This window comes from Myotis myotis, unplaced genomic scaffold (genome assembly GCF_014108235.1).
Source record: "Myotis myotis isolate mMyoMyo1 unplaced genomic scaffold, mMyoMyo1.p scaffold_m19_p_15, whole genome shotgun sequence".
Classification (NCBI taxonomy): Eukaryota; Metazoa; Chordata; class Mammalia; order Chiroptera; family Vespertilionidae; genus Myotis; species Myotis myotis.
Genome location: NW_023416319.1, coordinates 15,702,531 through 15,726,020, shown reverse-complemented (window position 1 = coordinate 15,726,020; position 23,490 = coordinate 15,702,531). Strand labels below are relative to the sequence as shown.

The 23,490-nt window shown below is 38.0% G+C and overlaps 1 protein-coding gene across 3 annotated transcripts; it reads right to left on the bottom strand.

Moving 5' to 3' along the window:
- Positions 1–405: 405 nt before the first annotated feature.
- PCGF6 (polycomb group ring finger 6) lies at positions 406–15,186 on the bottom strand. 3 transcript variants are annotated; one of them, XM_036336102.1, is made up of 11 exons: positions 14,741–15,186; positions 13,740–13,839; positions 13,553–13,649; positions 12,690–12,745; positions 12,529–12,588; positions 11,621–11,729; positions 9,561–9,588; positions 6,739–6,837; positions 4,235–4,321; positions 2,846–2,890; positions 406–1,644 (listed from the first exon to the last, which is right to left on the bottom strand). In XM_036336102.1, the coding sequence occupies exons 1-11, from the start codon at positions 15,098–15,100 to the stop codon at positions 1,588–1,590; spliced, it is 1,098 nt and encodes a 365-aa protein (XP_036191995.1). In that variant the 5' UTR covers positions 15,101–15,186; the 3' UTR covers positions 406–1,587. The 3 variants fall into 3 exon arrangements, with proteins under 3 accessions (XP_036191995.1, XP_036191996.1, XP_036191997.1); XM_036336103.1 differs by lacking the exon at positions 2,846–2,890 and having other exon boundaries at positions 14,741–15,185; XM_036336104.1 differs by lacking the exons at positions 406–1,644; positions 2,846–2,890; positions 4,235–4,321; positions 6,739–6,837; positions 9,561–9,588 and adding an exon at positions 11,295–11,430 and having other exon boundaries at positions 14,741–15,185.
- Between the last annotated feature and the right edge of the window lie 8,304 nt (positions 15,187–23,490).

Genomic DNA, 23,490 nt, shown 5'->3' with positions numbered 1-23,490 from the left:
GACTCTGCCCTATGTGACTTTTCCATTTGCTGATTTTAATCTGTATCCTTCACTCTAATAGACTATAAATATGAAAATAATAGCTTTTCTGGGCTCCATGAGTCCTTCTAGTGAACCACTGAACCTGAGCATCGTCTTGGGGAATCCCTGACACACATATGTTAACATGGGACAAGAGTAAAAATATTAAGTAATTTGTGCAAAAAATATTTAAGGGGCAATGAATTCCATAGTTGCTATTCTGCCCATTGTCAAATAACAGCATCTAATATAATTAGTTAAGGTAACGAAATTTATAAAATATCTATTTGACAGCAAAACTCAACTTTGATTCAATACCTCATCTCTTAAACAGTTTTGGTTGTTGTTGTTTTTCTAATCCACAATAAGCACAAACATTTCAAAATAGGTTAAAATAAATTTTTATTTAAACTTTTTATTAAATGTTAGAAGAAACTTATACACAATTAACAAATTTTGTATAAAACAATTGCCAATTTTTACCCAATTGTAATTGTTTCTATGCAGAATTGCAAATTTTGTAGTGAAACAGGGTCTACAAAATATTTATTTTAGGAAGCTATCAAAATGCTAATCTTAGGCAAAATAATGTTTAAAACTGAAATCTATATACAAGTGAGTGAGGTCTCAAACACCCGTATTCTTTGTCCCAGTGACAAAGTAATGGAAAAATGAACATTAAACTGACTTGCTGAGGAAAAAATGAGTAAGTATTCTGTAAACTTCTCAAAATCTTTATTACTTTCATAAGCAGTGCCATTACAAGGTATTGTTTATCATACTATGTACTCAAATGAAATGAATGTTAATCAAATTAACTTTCTAGAAATAAAAATCTGTTGCAAAGAGGCACGCCTTGTTGCAAGATATGTTAAAGAAGTTTTTATTATACTGAAGGCTTATGGTATGGGCCATAAGCCATTCAGGAGATAGTCTCCTCACATGGAATAACGGTAATTTATCCCGTTTAGAAGTGAATAACAACTCTTTAGTAGTGTTGCTGGTAAAAAAAGAAAAGGAAAAAAAAAAAAAAAAAACAAGTTCAAAATACGATGGCAACACACAAAAGTGACCGATAGTTTATAGTTTTGGTCTTTGTTTTAGGGGTACAGTCTGTATAGTTTAACAAAGACTGGCTTTGAATCTTCATTTCAAAAGCATACTTCCTTCCTGCCCTATTGATACCATCCCAGAGAGCCGAATCCAAACCATCAACTTAAAAAGGATATAGCTCAATGAAGGAAGTAGTAACTGATTTACATAAAAGATTAGGAAGCAAAATCATTATTGAAGTATTTGAAATCACAAGAAATTTAAAAATTCAGTACTTTGAAAATTTCCCCCTGAGCTATGGATGCTTTTTCTATATAGTTGCTAGTAAAACAGATACATTCTAGCATTCCAAGTTGTACTTATAAATATTATGATGCTTGGTGCTGAAAACAGATGTTATGTCTTAGCACAAAATGGCAGCAATAACGTTTCATAAAAATCTTTGGTGAGATGCAAGCCTGCAGAAGCCACCTTATTTTGTTTCTCTCCTCCCTCCTGATACTCTTAGAATCTTCAAGTAATTTTCAGAGGAGAAACCACAAGACCATAATGAAGGACCAGAAGACCATCCTGAAAAGAAATAAAAGTGTTTTGCAGTTATTTGAAATAGTTATGTAAATAATCAAATCAAAAATGGTTTGTTTTTCATAACCCAACACTAATGTGAAATTCTTTAAAGAGTATAAAGGGTCCAAGATAAATAAACTTGTTTATTCACTCACCTCATCACCTACATTCCCTGTCAATATGCCTTTTAATAACTCTCAGGAGACAATTCTGAAACTACCAGGTATCCATAGTTAGCCCAAGTTGTTTATGGCTAAACAGTCCTCCAAAAAGAACGAAAAGAAATATGCCTTTCCTTCTACACAGACTAAACAGACCATCCAGGCATTGGGCTTCCCTAAAAAAAGACTCAGTTATTAGCAAGCATCATGGATCTGCTAAATATTCATTTCCACATAAATGCAGCTCACTAATAGTATAAGTGGGAAAACTTTGGAACTCTTATCCATTAAATATATCATGTAGTTTACTTCTTCCTTAAAAACCGTTCAGTACAATTTAACTTTTGATATCTAGAGTCTTCATTATGAACAGTAATTATACTGTGTTGTAACACAGCGATGTCCTCACTCAGGGGGTGTTGGAAAACTTAACCCTATACTAAATGACTCCAGATACTGTACTTCTGAGTCTTTTTATCTGCTTTTTTTGGTCTATCTCCTATCGTATTATCAGGTCCTAATTCTTTGTGTTCTTACCAAGGCTGCATCCAGCAAGCAATCCAACTTTTTAAGGTACTATTTCCTAATCTATTATGAAACTAGCTTAAAAAAAAAAAAAAAAAAAAGAAAGACTCATTGGGAAAGTGTGCCACAAGCAATTGGCCTACTTTGAGCAACAAAGAGGAGTGACGGAATGCATGCCTTGCATTTCCAATCCTGCTCTAGCTATTACTCTTTTTCTTCTTTGCTAAGCTTTTCCATGGCTCTACTTCCTTATTTCTCATTCACCGCTCAACTCATTGCAATCTGGTTTCTGTTCCTGGCGACTCTAATGAAAACTCACCAAAATTCTAGAAAAAGACTCACAAATTCAAATGCCCACAAGGGCCAGGAAAGTAACAAATGAACATGTAAGTTAAGCATGTAAGTCAATAAGGAATGTTGAGATCAGCAGTAAATCAGAGAACACATGCCTAGTTAAAGGGATTTAAATTCAAATAATTTAGAACACAAAATAAGTCAAATAAAGCATAATTCCATACCATGTTTGGCCCATGGAGCATCAGATCTGCTCTAGACCAATTAGCCTAATCAAAGTAAATGAATTTGTATTATAACACAAATAGAAAGATTCTATTAACATTTTTACATGAATACAAATTACATTTTAGATAAAAAATTTTTGCATAATTACATTTCAGAAAGAAAAACATTTGCAAAATAATATATTGATATGTAGAGATACAAAACTGAAAATACAGCTTACAAGCTATTTCAAAACCACAAAACTTCAATACATTATAAAATCACATTTTATCAGATAGTTATAATTCAAATTTATATCTATATGTCCATTATACTTAAATTCCATATAAATGTATATTAATATATAAATATTATTTACTAGAGGCCCAGTGCGTGAAATTCATGCACGGGTAGGGTCCCCAGGCCTGGCCAGCGATCACTTGGAGATTTCACATTATACAAAAATGTCCTTGCAGAAATATTTGCCCAGTGGTCTTCAAAGTTCTATTGTAGTATGAAGACAGAGAAAAAAGAGCAAAGGCCACTAGAATCAAACTGCCTGCATTTTGAGCCATGGCTCACTCACTTACTGTGAGCAAGTTACTACATATCCTTTCTGTAACTTGGCTTCCTTCTATTTAATGAAAATAATTTATATTAAATATTAATTATATTTTATTTATTTTTTAAAAATATATTTTTATTGATTTTTTTTACAGAGAGGAAGGGAGAGGGATAGGGAGTTAGAAACATCGATGAGAGAGAAACATTGATCAGCTGCCTCCTGCACATCTCCTACTGGGGATGTGCCCACAACCCAGGCACATGCCCTTGACCGGAATCAAACCTGGGACCTTTCAGTCTGCAGGCTGACGCTCTATCCACTGAGCCAAACCGGTTTCGGCTATTAATTATATTTTATTTATTTTTTTTAAAATATATTTTTATTGATTTTTTTTACAGAGAGGAAGGGAGAGGGATAGGGAGTTAGAAACATCGATCAGCTGCCTCCTGCACACTCCCCACTGGGGATGTGCCCGCAACCAAGGTACACGCCCTTGACTGGAATCGAACCCGGCACCCTTGAGTCCGCAGGCCGACGCTCTATGCACTGAGCCAAACCGGTCAGGGCATATATTAACTATATTTTAATAAAAAAATAAAATAGGAAGAAAAGAATACTTATGCCATAGAATTATGAGGATTAAAAGAGCTAATCCATATAAACCATTTAAAAAATTGCCCAACAGTTAGCATTCAATAAATTTTAGTTTATTACTTATAGTGCAGGTAATTTTAAGAAAGTTGTAGAATATTTATTAGAATTTTATTGATAACACGGAACTTTTCTTTTCATCAAATAACTTGCCTGTTAGACACTAAATATGATAAAGTCTAAGACCTACCTGCATTGCTGCATCACCTATAGCACGTCGAATTTCCCTTAGAGTTTGATATCGTTCCAACAAGTGATCACCACAAATGATATCTACCTACAGGCAGAGAAAGTATTAGATGCTTTACTGCTTAAAAAAAACCATATGAAAAAATTAGGAAAAATCAACATAATTATTTCCATACTACACTTAGCTGTTTTATTTTAAATGGATCAAACACTCTCAAGAAAGATGTTAGAAATTTTTTATAAGAGTAAATAATGAAAAGAGCATCAGAGGACATAGCAGGTAACAGCACAGGACAGCCAGTAATCAACATGATTTCCTCGAATCTCTGAGAACAAGTTAAATCACATTTGATGTATTTAGCATAATGCGCAGAAAAGTATATTTTTAAATAGTTCCAATATAAAATTATTAAGTGTATTAATGTTTAAAAGGGCAATCCTTATATATTTGAATAATTCTCTTAGAAGGTATATCTCATTTCCCAACAGTGGAAAGTCTAACAGTAAAGTATACATGAAGGGACCTTTTTTATGGATGGAATAATCTTAATGAGGTCTTCTTAGCCCTTTAGTAATGTCACAGCTCTAAGACAAATCTACTTTTATACAGAATACTCTAGAAAGAATATTGTTATACAGTTATATAGTATAATTTAATAAAATTCCAGTATACTTACTTGCTAAGATAGAAAAGCAAATTTTTAACTTCTCTCTCTTTCATTGAGTGCTCCCTTCCCACTGCCTTAAATGGGATCAGTTCCTCAACAGTCTTATTACTAATTTTATATATATCTTAATTTGCTCCATCTCCTAACATCCTTATTTGGTTTATGGCATGAAATTTCTCCTTGTCCTCTAAGCCAGAATATCACCTCTGATTCCAAAATTTCCTTTTCTTTTCTTCTCACATTCAATCAGTTACCATGTCCTGTTGCCTCTTAGTTCATAATACTTTTTTTTTTGGCAAAATTTTATGGTTTTTTAACACAAATACAATGTGTGCACAATCTGTCTTTCAGCACTGTCTTCTCTTTTTATTTTGATCTGCCACAAATAAGTTTAAAGGTAGTTCATCATTTAACAGTCCTCTAGTAACCATTCATTCCTGCTAGTAAATAACCATATATGAAGGTCAGATGTCTGCAAACATTTCCTACCTGGAACGAACTGGTTGAAAGATCAGCATAGCAGGCCAAGTGACTGGCTACACCAAGAATTTTACGTTAATGGTTAACTAGCTCCATGTTTTGCTTAAAATAGAAGTAACTCTTTTTACTTCTTTTGTATTTACAAGGTTTAATAATTTTAGACATAAGTTAACAAGTCTGCATATTTGACAATTCTGTTCCATTATTTTAACATTTTGGTGAAATGGTAATTTATGAATGTTACCAGTTGTATAGTACCTGAATAGAAAAGAAATTACCTACAGAGCCAAGAGCTGACAAAGAAAATTAAAGGTTGAACAAATTTTTTATCATTTTATTTCAAAATGCTAAAAGCCTTGAATTCTATGATATGAAGAAAAAAGTCACACTTTTACACAATATAACCAATTTAGAGCTCTGGCAACTAAATTTCTTAAAACACCAAATGTGAAACTTATAAATGGTAATTATGCTCTGATCAATATCTAGCCAGAGGATATAATCTATATCCTAGAAAAAGCGCTTTTGCATGCTATGTTAATTCTATAAAATCAGATTCAAGTCTTATGATTTATGCTTTTAGAAACAATAGACTGTTATGGGATTGTTCACAATACTTTGTCCAGAAGTCTCTAAATAGCTATCTATTTTTAACCAAAAGACTAAGAATAACCTCAAATATTTTATGGCTACAACGGGAAAAACTTCAGATGCATGAGATAAGCCAGCATTATGTCAAGCTCGGTAAGAGAAGTCACATTTCATTGGATTTAATATATTTAATATATATTTAGTAGAATAGATATTGGTAGTAAAAACACCAGCAAAATTTGAGCCAGCTTTAAAATATCTATTAATTTACTAAAGAGCAAATAGACATTTTAAATAAAAATTATTCTGTGAAATTTTACACATGATGAACAAAAATCCCTTTTAAATTTGACTAATGAAACAGCAAAATTACATAAATGTGCATTTTCACTGGCCCACATTAGATCTATGAGTATAATTACACTTTATGTTAAAAAATACATTAGGATTGAGGTTTTCATTTTACAACAGCAAGTATTATATAGTTAGAATAGGAAATACTCTCAATCCTGAAAAAAATGAATAGGGTCTATAATAGATAGGTATTTCACTTTTCTAGGTGTCTTATATATGATATCAATGGCAGGGAGAAATAGACAGTAAGTCAAATGTGATTGAAGCTGGCATGGGAACACTGAGTACCAGTATCAGTTGGCATATACAATATCTACAATATCATAAGACAAAAGCCACTGCATGAAATCCTAGAGACAATTCTAAGGTAATCTCACATCTTTACCTGTCCTTTTACACAAATGTACTCTACCTGACAAGCTGGATCAAGATCCATTTTTCTTCTGAGAAATTTTTCTACATGCCCAATAGTTGCTTCTCCTGAAACTCGGACAAACTTCTTTTCCAATGGCTACAAAAAATAAATGCATGAGTAAACAAATATTTTCAGATTAAGTATACATAAATGTATAAACCCTAAAGCAGATTTTATAGCAAAGATGATTCAACAGATTTATGAAAATTACTACAAAATTTGTGTTAGTTTATCTATCAAAGAAAAAAACAACTTTCTGTTTAATTTTCCCCCTCTGAAAGGTATATTAACAATTTTTTAATAGAAAGGTTTACTGGTTTATTTTACTACCTCATCAACAATAAAACGTAAAGGGAAATTTATTGACAGAGTGACATTAAATGTCTAAAACAGGTGTCTTCAACAAAAAGATTCTAAGGAAAAAAAAGATGAAGGCGAAACTGCTAGACTAAAAAAAGATGTAAGGGTTATAAATAAGAGATATATCAACCAATCACTAGTATAAGGTATGAATCTTATTTGGATACTGATTTAAACTAATCTATAAAACAAATTTAATGAGACAATGTAGGAAATTTAAATAGAATGTGGATATTTGATTATGGTATTACTATTAATTTTTAAAATATTAGTATCATTATTATGTTTGTCAAAAGTTCTTATCTTTTAGAAACAAACTGAATTATACACTGAGATATAGTCTGGGATTTGCTTCAAAATATATGAGAATAAGAGAAGTGGTGAAGGCATAGATGAAATGAGATTGGCCATAAGTTTATAATGATTTGAGTGATGTGTACATGGGTATTAATTTTACTACTAGAGGGCTAATGCACGAAAATTCATGCAAGGGCTTGGCCCCCACCGCTGCGGCGGCTGCCTCGGCCCTCGCAGCCCCAGCTTCATCCGGAAGGTTGTCCGGTCTAATTAGCATATTATGCTTTTATTATTATAGATTCTGTCTACTTTTGTATGTTTGAAATTTTCTGTAATAAAGAACTTTCTTTTGTAAGTGGAAAATAAAAAGATTAACATCTAGACATACATGGCTGGAATCTGGTCTGAGGTAACAGATGGAAAGACATAGAAACTAATACTTATCCAGTCACTCTCTTTGAGGACATTTTAAGGATTCTATCTAATGCAAATGAAAAGTCGAGGTAATCTGAACTAAAAAACTTGAGCAGTGTTTTTCTGGCACTAGCAGAGAGGGTGCCCAGAATGGCTACCAAGAGAATCTAGGCAGGTGAGGCATATGTTTTTTTTTCCCTATGACAGTGCTCAGCTTTCTTTTCTTTTGATATCGTTTTGTTGATTTCAGAGAGGAAGAAAGAGGGAAAGAGAAACATCAATCAGCTGCCTCCTACATGCCCCCTGCTGGGGATCGAGCCCACAACCGGGCATGTGCCCAGAGAGGGAATTGAACTGGCAACCTCTCATTGCACAGGCGGATGTCCCAACCAACTGAGCCACACCAGCCAGGGCTGTAGTTTGGTTTCTGGAGACCTTCCCTGACAATAGAGCTATCCCTTATTACCTTAGTGTAGCAGATAGTACAGACGTTAAGTGCAGGTATTCCAAAGACAGGTTGACTACCTGGGTTTAAACCCTGGTTCTGTAATTTTCTAGCTATAAATCTTTGGGTAAGTTGTTGAACCTTTCTGCGCCTCCATGTTCCCATTTGTAAATAGGGATAATGGCTCTATCTCATAGAATTATCACGAGGAAAGTAATATGATGTATGTAACAATTCCTGGCAGTGTTTTTCAGGCACTAGCAGAGAGGGTGCCCAGAATAGGAAGCATTTAAGAGTTATTGCTAATGAAGGATCATATATTGCACTTTATTGTCATATTTCTGTCATCTCCTTTAATCTAGAATAGTTCTGACACTGTATTTTTATGTTTCATGATACTGCATTTTTGTAACTTTTTTTGGTATGATACATGGTCATTAAAAAAAAGATATTTTTTAAGAATACAGAAATATTTACAAATGAAGTAGCAAAATGATAGGGATCTGTTACAGAATAATACCAGAAGGAAGGTAAGTAGATGGAAGTATATGACATTAAATTGGTCATAGTTTATTGGTAAAGCTAGGTGATGCATTCATGAAAGTTTTATTTTGCCTACTTTTCAGTATGTTAAGATATTTGCATGATTAAAAGCTTAAAAACTTTTCTAAACTAAATTACTGCTTTTAAATTGAACAAATAGGTTTATAATTTTCATGCTATAGATCTACATGGTGAAAAGTTTAATAACCAGGAATCATTCTAGTCAGATATATTTATTTGAATTCAAAGATAAGATATAAACACATCTTTTTAGGTAGTAGAGAATACTGAGTTAAAATATCAAAATCTGTAACTAGAACTCCACTATAAATATAGGATTAAAAGAAAAACAATAAGCTTGCCAAGTTACAAGTTGGGGCAGGTTAACTTGAGCTAAAAATGTTACATGCAAATGAAATTTTAAGCTCATACTTAACTCTAAATGCCAACTATGTAAAAAATGCTTTGAAACATTTTTTATCACCAAATTAAGATAACATTTATCTTTAGACTTTTGAAAGTTACTCACTTATTCTTCCTTAGACTACAGTCTGAATTAATAACAATTTCCTACTTAATAACTATTTTCTCATAAACCTATTGTGAGAGCATTACTGAATGTACTTCATATTTCAAAAACTTTTAATTATAAAACACTCTTTATTGCAACTGAAGACAATCACCATACGATTGCATATCTGATTCTTAAACTTGTTACAGGGTCCTCTTGTAAAGTAAATGAAAAATAAAAGTAAAATACCTTAAAATGTCCTGTGCCTTCATTAGCACTGAAAAATGAAAGCAAAATTAATCAATAAAATACTTTAAACTATATGTTTAACCACCTAACACAGAAAAATAACATTAATATAAACATTTAAAGAACATCACTTTAATTTTAAAAAGCATGGATACCTAACCCTGTAGGATAGAAACAAATGTAGTTAATTGTCATTTCTGCCACCTAGTGGTAAAAAAGGGCAGTGGTATTTTATACTACTATGTTTTTGTTTTGTTTTTTAAATATTTTTATTGATTTCAGAGAGAAAGGGAAAGGGAGACAGAAACATAAATGAGAGAGAATCATTGATCAGCTGCCTCCTTGATGCCCCCCACTGGGGATCAAGCCCACAACCTGGGCATGTGCCTTGACCAGGAATTGAACTGTGACCGCCTAGTTCAGTGATGGCGAACCTATGACACGTGCGTCAGAGGTGACACGCAAACTCATTTTTTTGGTTGATTTTTCTTTGTTAAATGGCATTTAAATATATAAAATAAATATCAAAAATATAAGTCTTTGTTTTACTATGGTTGCAAATATCAAAAAATTTCTATATGTGACACGGCACCAGAGTTAAGTTAGGGTTTTTTCAAAATGCTGACATGCCGAGCTCAAAAGGTTTGCCATCACTGGCCTAGTTCATAGGTTGACACTCAACCTGAGCCACACTGGCGGGGCTATACTACTTCGTATATTTCCAGAAGTTAAAATGATATTCTTTTTTTCTTTCCTTTCTTTTTATTTATTTATTTATTTTTGTTGTTGCCCTTTATTGAAAAACCCATTCCATTATCTCTGTGTTTCTTTTCTGGCAAAGCTGTTGGAACATGCAATAGTATCTTATAGGAGTTTCCAATTTCAGAACTACTAAAGTTGTTAGATTTGGACATATCAAAACTGTCTTATTATATGTCCTTGCACTGGATCTGGCTAGTAATGCAGCTTTGCATGGTGCATCAACAGCTTTGGGGAAGTCATGGTTATTTATTAGAAATCTTAACTTTTTAGGATATCTACATATATAAAAGGCTAATATGCTAAGTGTCCAATTGTCCGACTGGTCGCTATAACGTGCGCTGACCACCAAGGGGCAGACGCTTAACACAGGAGCTGCTGAGCTGCAGTGACTTGGCAGCGGTGGTTCTCGGGTGGCACACCCTGAAACCAGAGAGGAGGGAGCCCGATTCCTCGTGGGGCTGTGTGATTCCACCTTCAGCTGTGGGTTATGTTGTTGCTGGGGAACTGTTGACTCCGAATCTGGTTTTCTGCACACTTGTGTTTGCTTCCCACACCCTGTACAGCAGCAACTTTGCAGAGTGCCCTCTCGCATGTGGCTCGCGAGCCGCAGTTTGCTGACCACTGTCCTAGTGCATTGAGTTGACGCTCAACCACTGGGCCACACCATCCAGGCCATTTGAAGTTTTTAAATGGGCAAAAACAATTCTATATATTGCTTGGGAATAGATACACTGGCAAATACATAAAAAAATGCAGGGGAATGACAAGCATTACTTTTAGGAGTGTGGTTATCAAACTCTAAGGGAAAGTAGAGTGAACAGGAACAGGTAGCCAAGAAGCTTCTGCCATCTTAGCATGGTTTATTTCTTTTATTTTTATTTTTAAAATATATTTTATTGATTGTTTTACAGAGAGGAAGGATGAGGGATAGAGAGTTAGAAACATCGATGAGAGAGAAACATCGATCAGCTGCCTCCTGCACACCCCCTACTGGGGATGTGCCCGCAACCAAGGTACATGCCCTTGACCGGAATCAAACTTGGGACCATTCAGTCTGCAGGCCGACGCTCTATCCACTGAGCCAAACTCGTTAGGGCATGGTTTATTTCTTAAGTCCGATGGTGGAGATACAAGTGGGTATTAGATCTTTTTCTAAGTCTTAAATATTTCATAAATAATTTTTAAAAGGAAATCAGAAAAATTTGATTTTACTTAAGTTCAGGATGATTTCATAACAGTTGGGACTTTAAACATTTTTTATTTTAAGGTTAAGAGGTAGAAAGGTTTAGGGTACTCACCCAATGAATTCTAGTAATAAAGACATATCAAGTTCAGGTGGAATCCGAAACACTGATTCTAAGGCTTTTTTAGATCTTCCTTTGCTTGATGGGACTGGCTGTGGAACAGCTATTTGATAGCCAAACAAAAAAGCTGAGTTAGAATAAAAATTTCATAAATTGAGATCTCTGAAAAGTAATTGCACAGGTATTATAACTATGTTAACTACAAGATCATAAAGAACTCAATCTATAGCCAGTGAAATTAGAGGCAAGCCTGGGGACCAATCCACAATGGAAGGCGGACATGTGGCGGCTGGTTTATCAGGACCAGAGAGAGAGAACTCATCGTAACAGCAACAGTTGTAAATAACCCTAAACAAGCACTATGTGCCAGGGGGCTCAGGACTCATTCATGCTCAGCACTTTATATATACATCATTTCATTTAATCCTTGTTATAATTCCATGGCATGGATACTATTGCTACTTTTTTTTTTAACTGTAAAGAAACAGAGATTACCGTTTAGTGAGATTAGGCAATTTGCCTAAAGTCATCCACATAGTAAGTGGAAGAACCCGGACTTAAACTCAAATCCACCTCACTTCCATACTGTGACATTACCATCATCATTCAAACTAATGTTTGAGCAGTTACTATGTTCCAGGCACTGTTTTAAGTGCTTTGTATTGAGGAAACTGAGACACTGAAGTAATTTGCCAAAGTCATACAGCTAACACGGTAGAGTTAGGATTAAACTCAGACAATTCAGCTCCAGAGCCTGTACTTTTTAATTCTTATAAGTAATTAAATTGGATTATACCATATCATTACCTTTAAAATGTTTCTCTCTTTGATCATAAAATAACCTGCTATCATTAAAGTGTTCTTCAATGTATAAATACATGATAGTATACACCCAAACTTACCAGGTTTAGGTACTTCTAGACCTCTTTCTTTATAGAAATCATGCATTTGCTTTTTTTCTCCTAAAAAAATGATAAAACACAGACTAAATTACACTTTAAATGTAACTAGTAGAGTCAGTAGAGATTCTGGGATTCATAACTATGTAATAAAATAAACTTACTTTCCTCTAGATCGATCACTAATTTGTACACTATGTCTTGTAACTGCCGGTCCAACCTAATAAAAGGAAAGGATGGAGAATACCTCAGAATTCAGAAAAATGTATTTTGGTACAGAGTGAATGATGCTTTGTAAGTACTGTTTTCTCTTGGGAGTGGGTATCTCCTTTCTTAGAGGTGAGTTACTTTTAAGTCGCACTCATGGCTCTCATCTAAGAGAACCTCAAGGAATTATATGTAATCATAATTATAAGTAATCAAAGATTCTTCAACAGTTTGCTAAATTGTTCCATGTGTGCTGTTTTTATTCCCTTGATAAGAATGTAAGCTTAAAGGCAGATACTGTATTTTGAACTTCTGTGTATCATCTGCAAAGCACTCGTCTATGGAGGTAGTGAAAACGTAATAGTATTTGCTGAACAAACTAAGGCAATCCACGTTTGGTATTTTTCTTTCCTTAGGAAACTGATCATGAACTGAAAATCTGATTAATAAGCCACAATGACCTATGACAGACAGGCTATTCTAAAGAGGCCAGTTTTTTTCAGGTATCACTTTTAGAAAGTAGAATTCTAAATATACTGAAAATGACAAGCCTAAACTGGCCTCATTAACTTGAGTGATGCAATTAAAATCTTCAGGAAAAAAATTCCCGTGCTGCCTTTTTTTTAAAATTAAGTCCCCAGCAGATATCACAGTGCCTGGTACACAGTAAGTACTCTATATATGTGTTTCTTTAAAGAATAGATATTTTCCTTTCTTCTAATTTTGCAATGGGTCAAGAATATATTCCCCAAAACACAACTTCAAGCTTTTAGAAAAAGTATACTTAAAAATATAAATTGAACTTATATATTCCTCTTACCTTATGTTATAAAGCGGTTGTGTCTGATGGACTACTATGTTGCATTTTGGACATCTGTTGCTATAGTAAAAATGTCTTACAATGCAGCTTTTACAAACTGTTGAAAAAGAAAATGTTTACATTAGGATGCTTTCAAGACATTTCAAAATTTGAATATATTATTCAGAAATGTGTACAATATGCTTACATGTATGAAGACATTCTGTAATGGTAGTTGCATCTATTAAGTAACCTTTGCAGATGGAACACAAGATGTATGGGGTCAGCTCAGAGAGATTAATCAGGCGCTGCAAATGCAATGGAGATAGTTTTAAAATACAAGTCCTTGCCTTCTCAAATTTTATTTTGTTTATTGGTTTCAAGAGGAGAGAAACATAGATTTGTTGTTCCACTTATTTATACATTCACTGACTGCTTCTTGTATGTGCCCTGACCGAACTCTAACCGGAAACCTTGGCATAGCGCGAGGACACCCTAACCAACTGAGTTACCTGGCGAGGGCCTACCTTCTTAAATTTTAAAACCATCATCCCACAATTTCCTTACAACCAATATGTAACTTACTTTGCAACATAAAAACATGTTACGGTACCTCCAACCCTTCAAAGGGCTGCAAGTTACAATAACACGATATAAACCAATGTTTCAAATACACCCCGTTCCTTTGGATATACCGTGTTTTGCCGGATGAGGGGCATTTTACTTTATGAGTTACTTTACACATGGGCAAACTTTCCAGATACGGAGGTTTGAGTTTAACACAGTAATTCTGATTGGCTAGGTGCACTATTACCCAACATGAAGAAGTATGCGCTACCACATTAAAAAACAAAAAATTCTTAAGAGACTGGCTAGGTGGCGAAGGGTTTGCACGGACTGGGAGCTCCTGGGTGGCAGGAGCGCGGTATCCTGGGCGCACACCCGCTTGGCACGCAGTAGCTTCAATCATTAGAGAACGAGTAAGCCGGACCCGCCGAGCCTAAGTGACCTGCGGGAACCTCACAAAATGACTCCGCGAGGAATCGGGGCGGGAAAGGCCACTCCGCGCCACGTGCCCAGGCGGGCAAGGCAAGGGCGGGTGGAGGTCGACGCCAGTGCCCACGGCTGCAGGGGGCGAGCAGGGGGCTCGGCCGGGACGAGCAGGGGGCTCGCGGGAGGCCGCGGCGCGGGCCCCTGGGTTGTAAATACCTCTTCCTCATCCTCGGATTCCGGCCGGCACCCCTCCAGCCGCAGCGAGAAGTGGCTCATCTCTTCCTCCTCCTCCTCCTCTTCTTCCTCCAGCTCCTCATCCTCTTCCAACTCCTCGTCCTCGTCCTCGAAGCGGCCCCTCAAGCGGCCCAGGCTGCGCTCCGGCTCCAGCTCCGGGGGCCGGGAGCCCGAGCAGCCCGGAGCCCCCTCCTCGGGCAAAGGCGGCGGATCCTCTTCACCCGCTGCGGGCGCCGGGGTGAGGGCAGGAGGGGAGATGGGCGGTGGGGGCGGCACGGCTGCGGCTCCCTCCGCCTTGGCAGCGGCCGCGTTAGCCCTCGTCAGCACCGGGACCCCCTCCATGCCCAGGTCAGACACCAGGCGAGAAGCGACCAGGCGGCTGGATAGCGCGGGAGTTGCTCCAGCCGCCTCTGCAGCCGTGCGCAGGCGCGGAGACCTGCAGGGCCCGCTGGGAAATGTGGTCCACGGAGCCTCACCTAAGCCAGGGCGTGGGCGGAGCCGCTCAGGTGTATGGGGCGGGGCTTGCAGGCCGCATCTGAACGCGTTAAGCGCCAAGCCTGTTCTGTCTTCCTTTCTGGAAAGTATAGTGACAAGTCACCGGCGATGGACATGGCGCTTAACGTGTTTAAGAGAGTTGTAAACTAATTTTTCTTTTGAAAGGCTGGCGCTCTCTTCACTGCCTTTTAAAAACGACTGAATTGGTACCCTTTCAGACAGCAATATTTTGTCAGCATGACTGATCACAGCACTATATCCTTATACACTAGCGGTGTATATATAGTTATACACTAGCACATGAACAATTTGGTACTTTGTTTGACACCTCTAGGAAATCAACACACAATCCAGATATTCTTCACTAGGTGAAAAAATAACCCTGCCGATGTGGCTCTGTGACTGAACGCTGACCTATGAACCAGGAGGTCCCCGGTTCGATTCCCCATCAGGGCACAGGCCCAGGTTTCGGGCTTGATCCCCAGTGTGAGGTGTGCAAGAGGCAGCCAATCAATGATTCTCACTCATCACTGATTTTTTTTCACATATTTTTATTATTTTATTCTTTTCCTTTTTCTCTTTCTCATCATTGATGTTTCTTTCTTCCCCTCTCCCTTCCTCTCTCAAATAAGAAAATATTTTTAAAAAACAGATGAAACATTGGAAATCCTATATAATAAAAGCCTAATATGCTAAGTGTCCAACCGTTCTTTTGACCACTTGCTATGATGCGCAGTAACCACCAGGGGGCAGACACTCAGAGAGGTAGGTTAGCTTACTGCTGGGGTCTGGCCGATCGGGACTGGGCCAGACGGGCCCGGACACGCTCTAGAGCCCTCCCGTAGTTCCTCCCTGGCCCCGATCGTGCACTGGTGGGGTCCCTCAGCCTGGCTTGTGCCCTCTTGCAATCCGGGACCCCTCAGGGGATGTCGGAGAGCTGGTTTCGGCCAGATCCCTGCAGGCCAGGCCAAGGGACCTCACCGGTGCACGAATCTGTACACCAGGCCTCTAGTTAAATAATAATGAATCTCAAAGGCATTATGCTGAGTGAAACAAGCTGGTCTCAAGAGGTTACATATTGCATAATTCCATTTTTATGACATTCTGGAAAGGTTGAAACTTTAGGGACAGAAAAGATCAATGGGGTTAGAGATGGGTGAAGGATTTGATTCCAAAGAGCCAGCATGAGGGAGTTTTCAGAGTGATGAAATGGTTCTGTATCCTAAGAGTGGAGGTGGTTACACAAATCTATGTGTTGAAATTCACAGAACTGCACGCAAAAAAAAAAAAAAAGATCCAATTTTACTCTATATAAATTAAGTGATGATGATAAACCATTCTCACCTATCAGAATGGCAAAAAATTAAAAAGTAACAAAACATTCTGGTGATGAGACTGTGAGTAAACAGTCACTTTTGTACACTGCTGATAGGATTGCTAATTGGTAGAAATCTTAAGGAGGACAGTTTGGAAATGCCTGAGAAAACGTGCATAATTTATCTTTTTTTAAAAAATATATTTTATTGATTTTTTACAGAGAGGAAGGGAGAGGGATAGAGAGTTAGAAACATCGATGAGAGAGAAACATCGATCAGCTGCCTCCTGCACATCTCCTACTGAGGATGTGCCCGCAACCAAGGTACATGCCCTTGACCGGAATTGAACCTGGGACCTTTCAGTCCGCAGGCCAACGCTCTATCCACTGAGCCAAACCGGTTAGGCCATAATTTCTTTTTTAAAAATATGTTTTTATTGATTTTTTTTTTTTTTTTTTTTAGAGAGAGAGAGGAAGGGAGAAGGATAGCAAGATAGAAACACCGAAGAGAGAAAAACATCAATCAGCTGCCTCCTGTACAAACCCCACTGGGAATCAAGCCCATAACCAGGGCATGTGTGCTGACGAGGAATCGAACCATGACCTCTTGGTCCATGGGTCAATGCTCAACCACTGAGCCACATTTCTGGGCAGCATTTATTTTTTGATCTACCAATCACTCATGTAGGATTTATTCTGAAGATATAATACAAAAATACAAAAATACATATGCAAAAGCTTGTTCACTGCAACACTGTAATTGCACAATACTGGAAACCAGCTAAATGCCCATGCGTGGGAGAGTAAATGAATCAACAGGTGACTATCCACAAGATGGAATACTATGCAGCTCTAACGTAAAGATCTGTAAAAACGGTGAAAGCCTGAGGACATGATTGTGCACATGTGTGCCTGTGGGTTAGCAAATAGAGTGATGAATCCCTTTTGGGGCATCCCTCACCTTTTCCCAATACTGGGCTTCAGCCACTCCCTCTGGGTATATACATCAGCCAAAGTAAATGATATCCACAGATACAAATTCATGGAGAAAATTAATGAGATGCAGAAGGAGGTGCAACTCCCATTAAAGTAAGAAAGTGAACAACCTAGACTAGAGAAGCAGATAAAATACATCAGATAGAAAGGTAATTTAAGTAAGATAATACATATCCTCAAAGAAAAAAAAAAAGAGCCCTGGTTGGTATTCTCAGCAGTCAGAGCATCCAAGGGTCTAGGACAGGGGTGGGCAACCCCTGGCGCGCGTGCCAAACATGGCACGCCAGTAACTTTTGCTGGCACACGTTATAATCTGCCATTTACAATTTTTGTGAACATTTGAATGACTTAAATGTTAAATTACAAGGAACTGGCAAGACACTTGATGTTATGTTTGGTTACATAAAGGCTTTTGAAAGAAACTGGAAGTCTTTAAGAGGGATGTGGATGGTGAGAGATTTAGATATTTCCCTAAATTCAAGAGGCACATAAAAGACCTCCCAAAAGATGACAGAACAGACTGGCAAAGCCTTCAAAAGCTGTTTTTAAACATCATCTAGTCAACTATTGAGCAGTTCTTCTCAAGATTTGCAAAATTCAGAGAACTGGAAGAGGCAGCAAAAATTCATGAGGTTTCCAGACAGCAAGAAACTGGAGGAACTAAACTTACAAATGTTTTCATGGATAGACATGGCTGACTTTGAAATGCAGTTGATTGAATTTCAGAGTAGCTCAATTTGGAAGCAGAAATTTATTGACCTTAGAGTTGACTTGGAAAACATTGAAAAAAAGCGATTAGAGACAGGAGTACCAGAGAGAAGTGTCGAAAACGAACTATTGAGGACTTGGAATGCCATTCCAGAAAATTTTTTCTGTTTAAAAAACTTTGCAACAGCGTTACTCTCCACGTTTTCATCCACATACACTTGTGAATCTTTGTTCTCAGTGATGAATTTTGTTAAGTCTCGTAATAGGTGTAGCCTGATGGATGAAAGTAGTAGCTCCTGCATATCTCTGAAGGTCACGAAATATAAACCTGATGTAAAATCTCTGTCATCAGTGATGCAGCAGCAAAAGTCCCACTGATAATATCAAATGGAGTCATAAAGTTTTCTGTCGGACTATCAGTGTACATGTATACATTAAAAAGTAAATGTATTTTTCACCATCATATACTGTGTTTTTGTTGCTTGAATGAATTTTATTATTTCTTCAAGGTTCTTCACATACATACACCTTAAGAGATATCAAGTAGGCACCACATATTCTCAAAAAATTGGGGTTGGCACACAGAAGAATTTTGAGTCAGAGATTTTGCTGGCTTTGGCACGCACTCACAAAAAGGTTGCCCACCCCTGGTCTAGGATTTGATTCCTGGTCCAGGGCACATACCTGAGTTGCAGGTTCGATCCCCAGCTCTGGTCAGGGTGTGTGCAGGAGGCAACCAATTGTGTCTCTCATACTTATGTTTCTTTCTCTTTCTCTCTCTCCCTCACACCTTACCTCCCTCCATCCCTCCCACTCTCTCTAAAAATCAATAGAAAAATATCCTTGGGTGAGGATTAACAAAAAAAGAGAGAGAGTTCATATTGGTTATATCAGGATTTCTCAACCTTGGTACTAGTGACATTTTGGGGCCGATAGTACTTTGTTGTGGTGGGGCTAGGGCTATCCTGTGCACTGTGGGAAGTTTAGCAGCACTACAGGCTTCTACCTGCTAGATGCCAGTAGCACCACCCCAAGTTGTGGCAACCAAAAGTGTCTCTAGACGTATGTTAAATGTCCCCCTGGGGTGGGTGAGGAAGGGGGGAACAAAATGACCCCAACTGGATTACTTGAAGCAGAAACAATAAATCATTTTTATTGTTTTTAATGGCAAAAGAATTTCATTGGATTTGGGGTTTGGTAAGTCAGGGAACTCAGTCATTGGCATCCACCCAAACCCCCATTTTGATTCGTAAGTGTCTCTCATTCCCATTCAGTGCACCTGGTCAGGCTGTGAATACCACTTATATTGCAATTATATTATAACTCAGCAACCCACAGGATCAGCTCTGTGGCTATAAGAGGTAAGACACATTGTTTAGCTGCCTCCTGCATGCCTCACACTGGGGATTGAGTCCACAATCCAGACATGTGCCCTGACCAGGAATCAAACCATGATCTCTGGGTTCATAGGTCGATGCTCAAGCCCTGAGACACACAGCTGGGTTCTAAATATTTTTTTAAAGTCTTCAGTGCAATTACAAATAGCCAAGCCATGCCCTGGAAAATGGCAAGTGGTTAGAGTGTTACTAGGGAAATGAGGAGACCTAGGTTCTTGTCTTCTTGAGGGAAAAGATTTCAATCAAGAGATGAAGTATAGAAAAGCAAGCAAGAATTTATCAGCTGCAGCAAAAATGTACTTAGGACAGTGAAACAAGGAGAGCCTAGGCTGGGCTGCCCTGGCTCGCTGGGAAGTCAGGGGGGACTTTGGAGACAAGTTCAGGGGGTTAGTCTGGGATGAGCTGCCACTGCCCATTGCTCCCCTAGTTGCAAATCTCATGGAATCTCTTAGAGGTTAGGGGATTTATGCCTGTGGGGGACAGAGAAGGGAAGGGAATGACACAGGCGTGCTCCCTGGAGGGAAAGTGCCAGGAACAATAAATCTTGAAGAACTAATTCAAAAATGCTATGAAAAAATATAATGGTTGAAGTAAATAGCTCAATAAATGGGTTACGTAGCAATATAGATCTAGGCCAAGAATGACTTACTGCACCGAAAAATCAGGTTATGGAACTCTTTTAGGAGGTATCGGGGAGAGGTAGACATGAACATATTAAATTAAAAGACCTAGAGGATAGCCGTGGCCGGTTTGGCTCAGTGGATAGAGCGTCAGCCTGCAGACTGAAGGATCCCGGGTTCGATTCCGGTCAAGGGCGTGTGCCTTGGTTGCGGGCACGTTCCCAGTGGGGGGTGTGCAGGAGGCATCTGATGGATGTTTCTCTCTCATCGATGTTTCTGACTCTCTATCCCTCTCCCTTCCTCTCTGTGAAAAATCAATAAAATATATTAAAAAACAAAAACAAAAAAAAACCCCTAGAGGATAGAAGTGTAATACCTACATCTTAAGAATCCAAGAGTAGGGAAAAATAGAGGGGAGGATATATTTATAGATATAATACTTGCTAAATGTCCAAACCAAGAAAAAAAAAATTCAAATTGAATGGGTATATAAAAGGCAAATCAGGATATAGAGGAAAAAAATCTAATTCTAGATACATTAGAGCAGTAGTTCTCAACCTTCTGGCCCTTTAAATACAGTTCCTCATGTTGTGACCCAACCATAAAATTATTTTCGTTGCTACTTCATAACTGTAATGTTGCTACTGTGATGAATTGTAATGTAAATATCTGATATGCAGGATGGTCTTAGGCGACCCCTGAAAGGGTCGTTCGACCGCCAAAGGGGTCGCGACCCACAGGTTGAGAACCGCTGCATTAGAGTGAAATGAAAGAGCATCCAAGAGAAACAGAAACATCCAGAGAGAGAGTAACCCTTCTATGAAGGGACAAAATACAGATGGACACTCTTAAAGCATCCCAAGAAGAGTGTAGGAGAATGGAAGTAGAGCTCAGAAAGGAAGGGGAAAAGAGAACAAAAAATTAATAGTGGGCCTTGCAGGCATTCAATACACTTACCTCTATTACAGTGCAATAGAAAAACCACTCTACTTGGCGTAAGTAACCTCAGCTGAAGTCTCAACTCAGACGCTATGACAGAGCAGGTAAAGGTGGATCCTGCAGAAGTGGGTAGCTGTGTCTAGTGTCTGGGCTTCAGTTGTACAGGTGGACCCAGTTTCCAGGGCCTGATTCGAGAGACTAATGTATGCATCAGAATGTTAACTTACTAGTCATAATGGAGGAAAACATCTTCCCATGGAACAGAAAACACATCTGGGCTTATTATTCTTGGCATCGCTCATCTACGTACTTAATTAATTATCAACTACCAACTAGTGAATCCTGAATCAGAAAAATTAGTTGAATCTAAAGGACTTGTATGCATGCATATAAGCATAACCAGTGGACATAAGACATTGGGGGATAGGGGAGGCTAGGGGACTGTCTAGGGCGGGGGGATAAAATGGACACATATGTAATACCCTTTGTAATACTTTAAGCAATAAAAAAAAAAAAAAATTAGTTGAATGATCCTGAGGAAAAGGATGAATTCTCTCCATCTCATAAGCATGTACCATCAGATTCAGGTTCTTTCTCTCTTGGTCAGTGCTAAGTAAATGCTAATCAATTCTTGCTTAATTCCTCCCTCCCCACACCCCATGTTTCATAATCTTACTTTGCATATCCAATTAGATTAGTTTTCTATTACAGTCTTGAAATCACCATCAACATCATGACTGGACTTTAACATTTACAGAAAACTTTTTAAGTAAAAATAACCAATAGCTAGCTATTTATTATGTGTTAGGTATCATATACACATTATCTTATTTAATTCCCACACAACTTTCTGAGGTACTATTATTGTCTTTATTTTAGAAATTGGGCAACTGGGGTAAGGTAAGTAACTTGCGCGAGGTGATTCAGCTGGTAATCAGGGTCAAAGAAAGCTAGTAAGACCTCAAAACCAATAACCTGAATAATTGTGCTAGATCTTCCCAATGTCTCAGGTTCACTTTTCATATATATTTTTATTGATTTCAGAGAAGAAGGGAGAGAGAAACATCAATGATGAGAATCATCGATCAGCTGACTCCTGCACGCCCCCTACTGGGTATCGAGCCCATAGCCCAGGCATGTGCCCTTGATGGGATTCGAACCTGGGACCCTTCAGTCCGCAGGCTGATGCTCTATCCATTGAGCCAAATCAGCTAGGGCTCAGGTTCACTTTTCTTGTTTGCACCTATCCCACAGAGTTGTGAGATTCAAGTCAGATAAAATATGCAGCAGGGTTTTATAACCTAGAGAAGCACACTGCAAAATGGCATATACTATTTTAAAATTTACAAGTAAAATATAGAAATTTTACAATTTGTCATAATGAAAACATGGCACGAATACAGAATGTACACAATCACAGTTTTAAATTTAGATACTTAAAACTTTTTTTAAAATATATTTTTATTGATTTCAGAGAGGAAGGGAGAGGGAGAGAGAGAAATAGAAGCATCAAAGATGAGAAAGAATCATTGATAGGCTGCCTCCTGCACACCCCACTCTGGGGATCAAGCCCACAACCTGGGCATGTGCCCTGACCAGGAATTGAACCCAGGACCTGTCAGTCCGCAGGCCAACTATCCACTGAGCCAAACCAGCTAGGGCAGATACTTAAAACTTTTTATTGAAATATATCATGTGCTATAAAGTTCACAGAGCTTAGGAGTGCAGCTTGATTAATTTTTACTGAAGTAAAAACGGGGGTGGGGGTGGGGGGGAGGGAAGTAACCGCCACCCAGATAAAAATATAAAACATTTATCAGTATCTCAGAAGCTTCCCTCTGGCAAATGGTATATGCTTTTCCGTGAAAGACCTGGATTCGAAAATTGACACTTTCTTCTCGCGTGACTTTAGCAAGTTATGTAACTTCTTTGGGACTCAGTTGAGTCATACGTAAAGTGAGAATAATAGTACCTTGTAAAATTGTTCAATTAAAGGTCATATAGTGTAAACCGTCCACTACTATGCCTGAATATAGCTGGTCTGCAATAAATGGTAATTATTTTCAGGCAAATGCAAAAGGCGGTCGCCAGCTCCAACTTCCTGCCTCTCTGTCACTTACTTTCTGAAAGTTGCTCTCACTCGAATTCCTTTACTCCCGCTTTCTCGCCCCGCCCACTGCCGTAAATTGCCCTCCAAAGGTGTCGTAAAATGCTTCTCCCCGCCCTCCATGTGGCGAAAACTCAATCACACTTGACGGCACA

Bases quoted from the DNA above. Each gene is read 5' to 3' on its own strand.
- PCGF6 (XM_036336102.1), bottom strand. From the start codon at position 15,100: ATGGAGGGGGTCCCGGTGCTGACGAGGGCTAACGCGGCCGCTGCCAAG. The intron at 13,840-14,740 runs GTATTTACAACC...TTGCATTTGCAG, and splicing joins AATCCGAGGATGAGGAAGAG to CGCCTGATTAATCTCTCTGA. The intron at 9,589-11,620 runs GTGAGTACCCTA...TTCATTTTTCAG, and splicing joins TTATTACTAGAATTCATTGG to TGCTAATGAAGGCACAGGAC.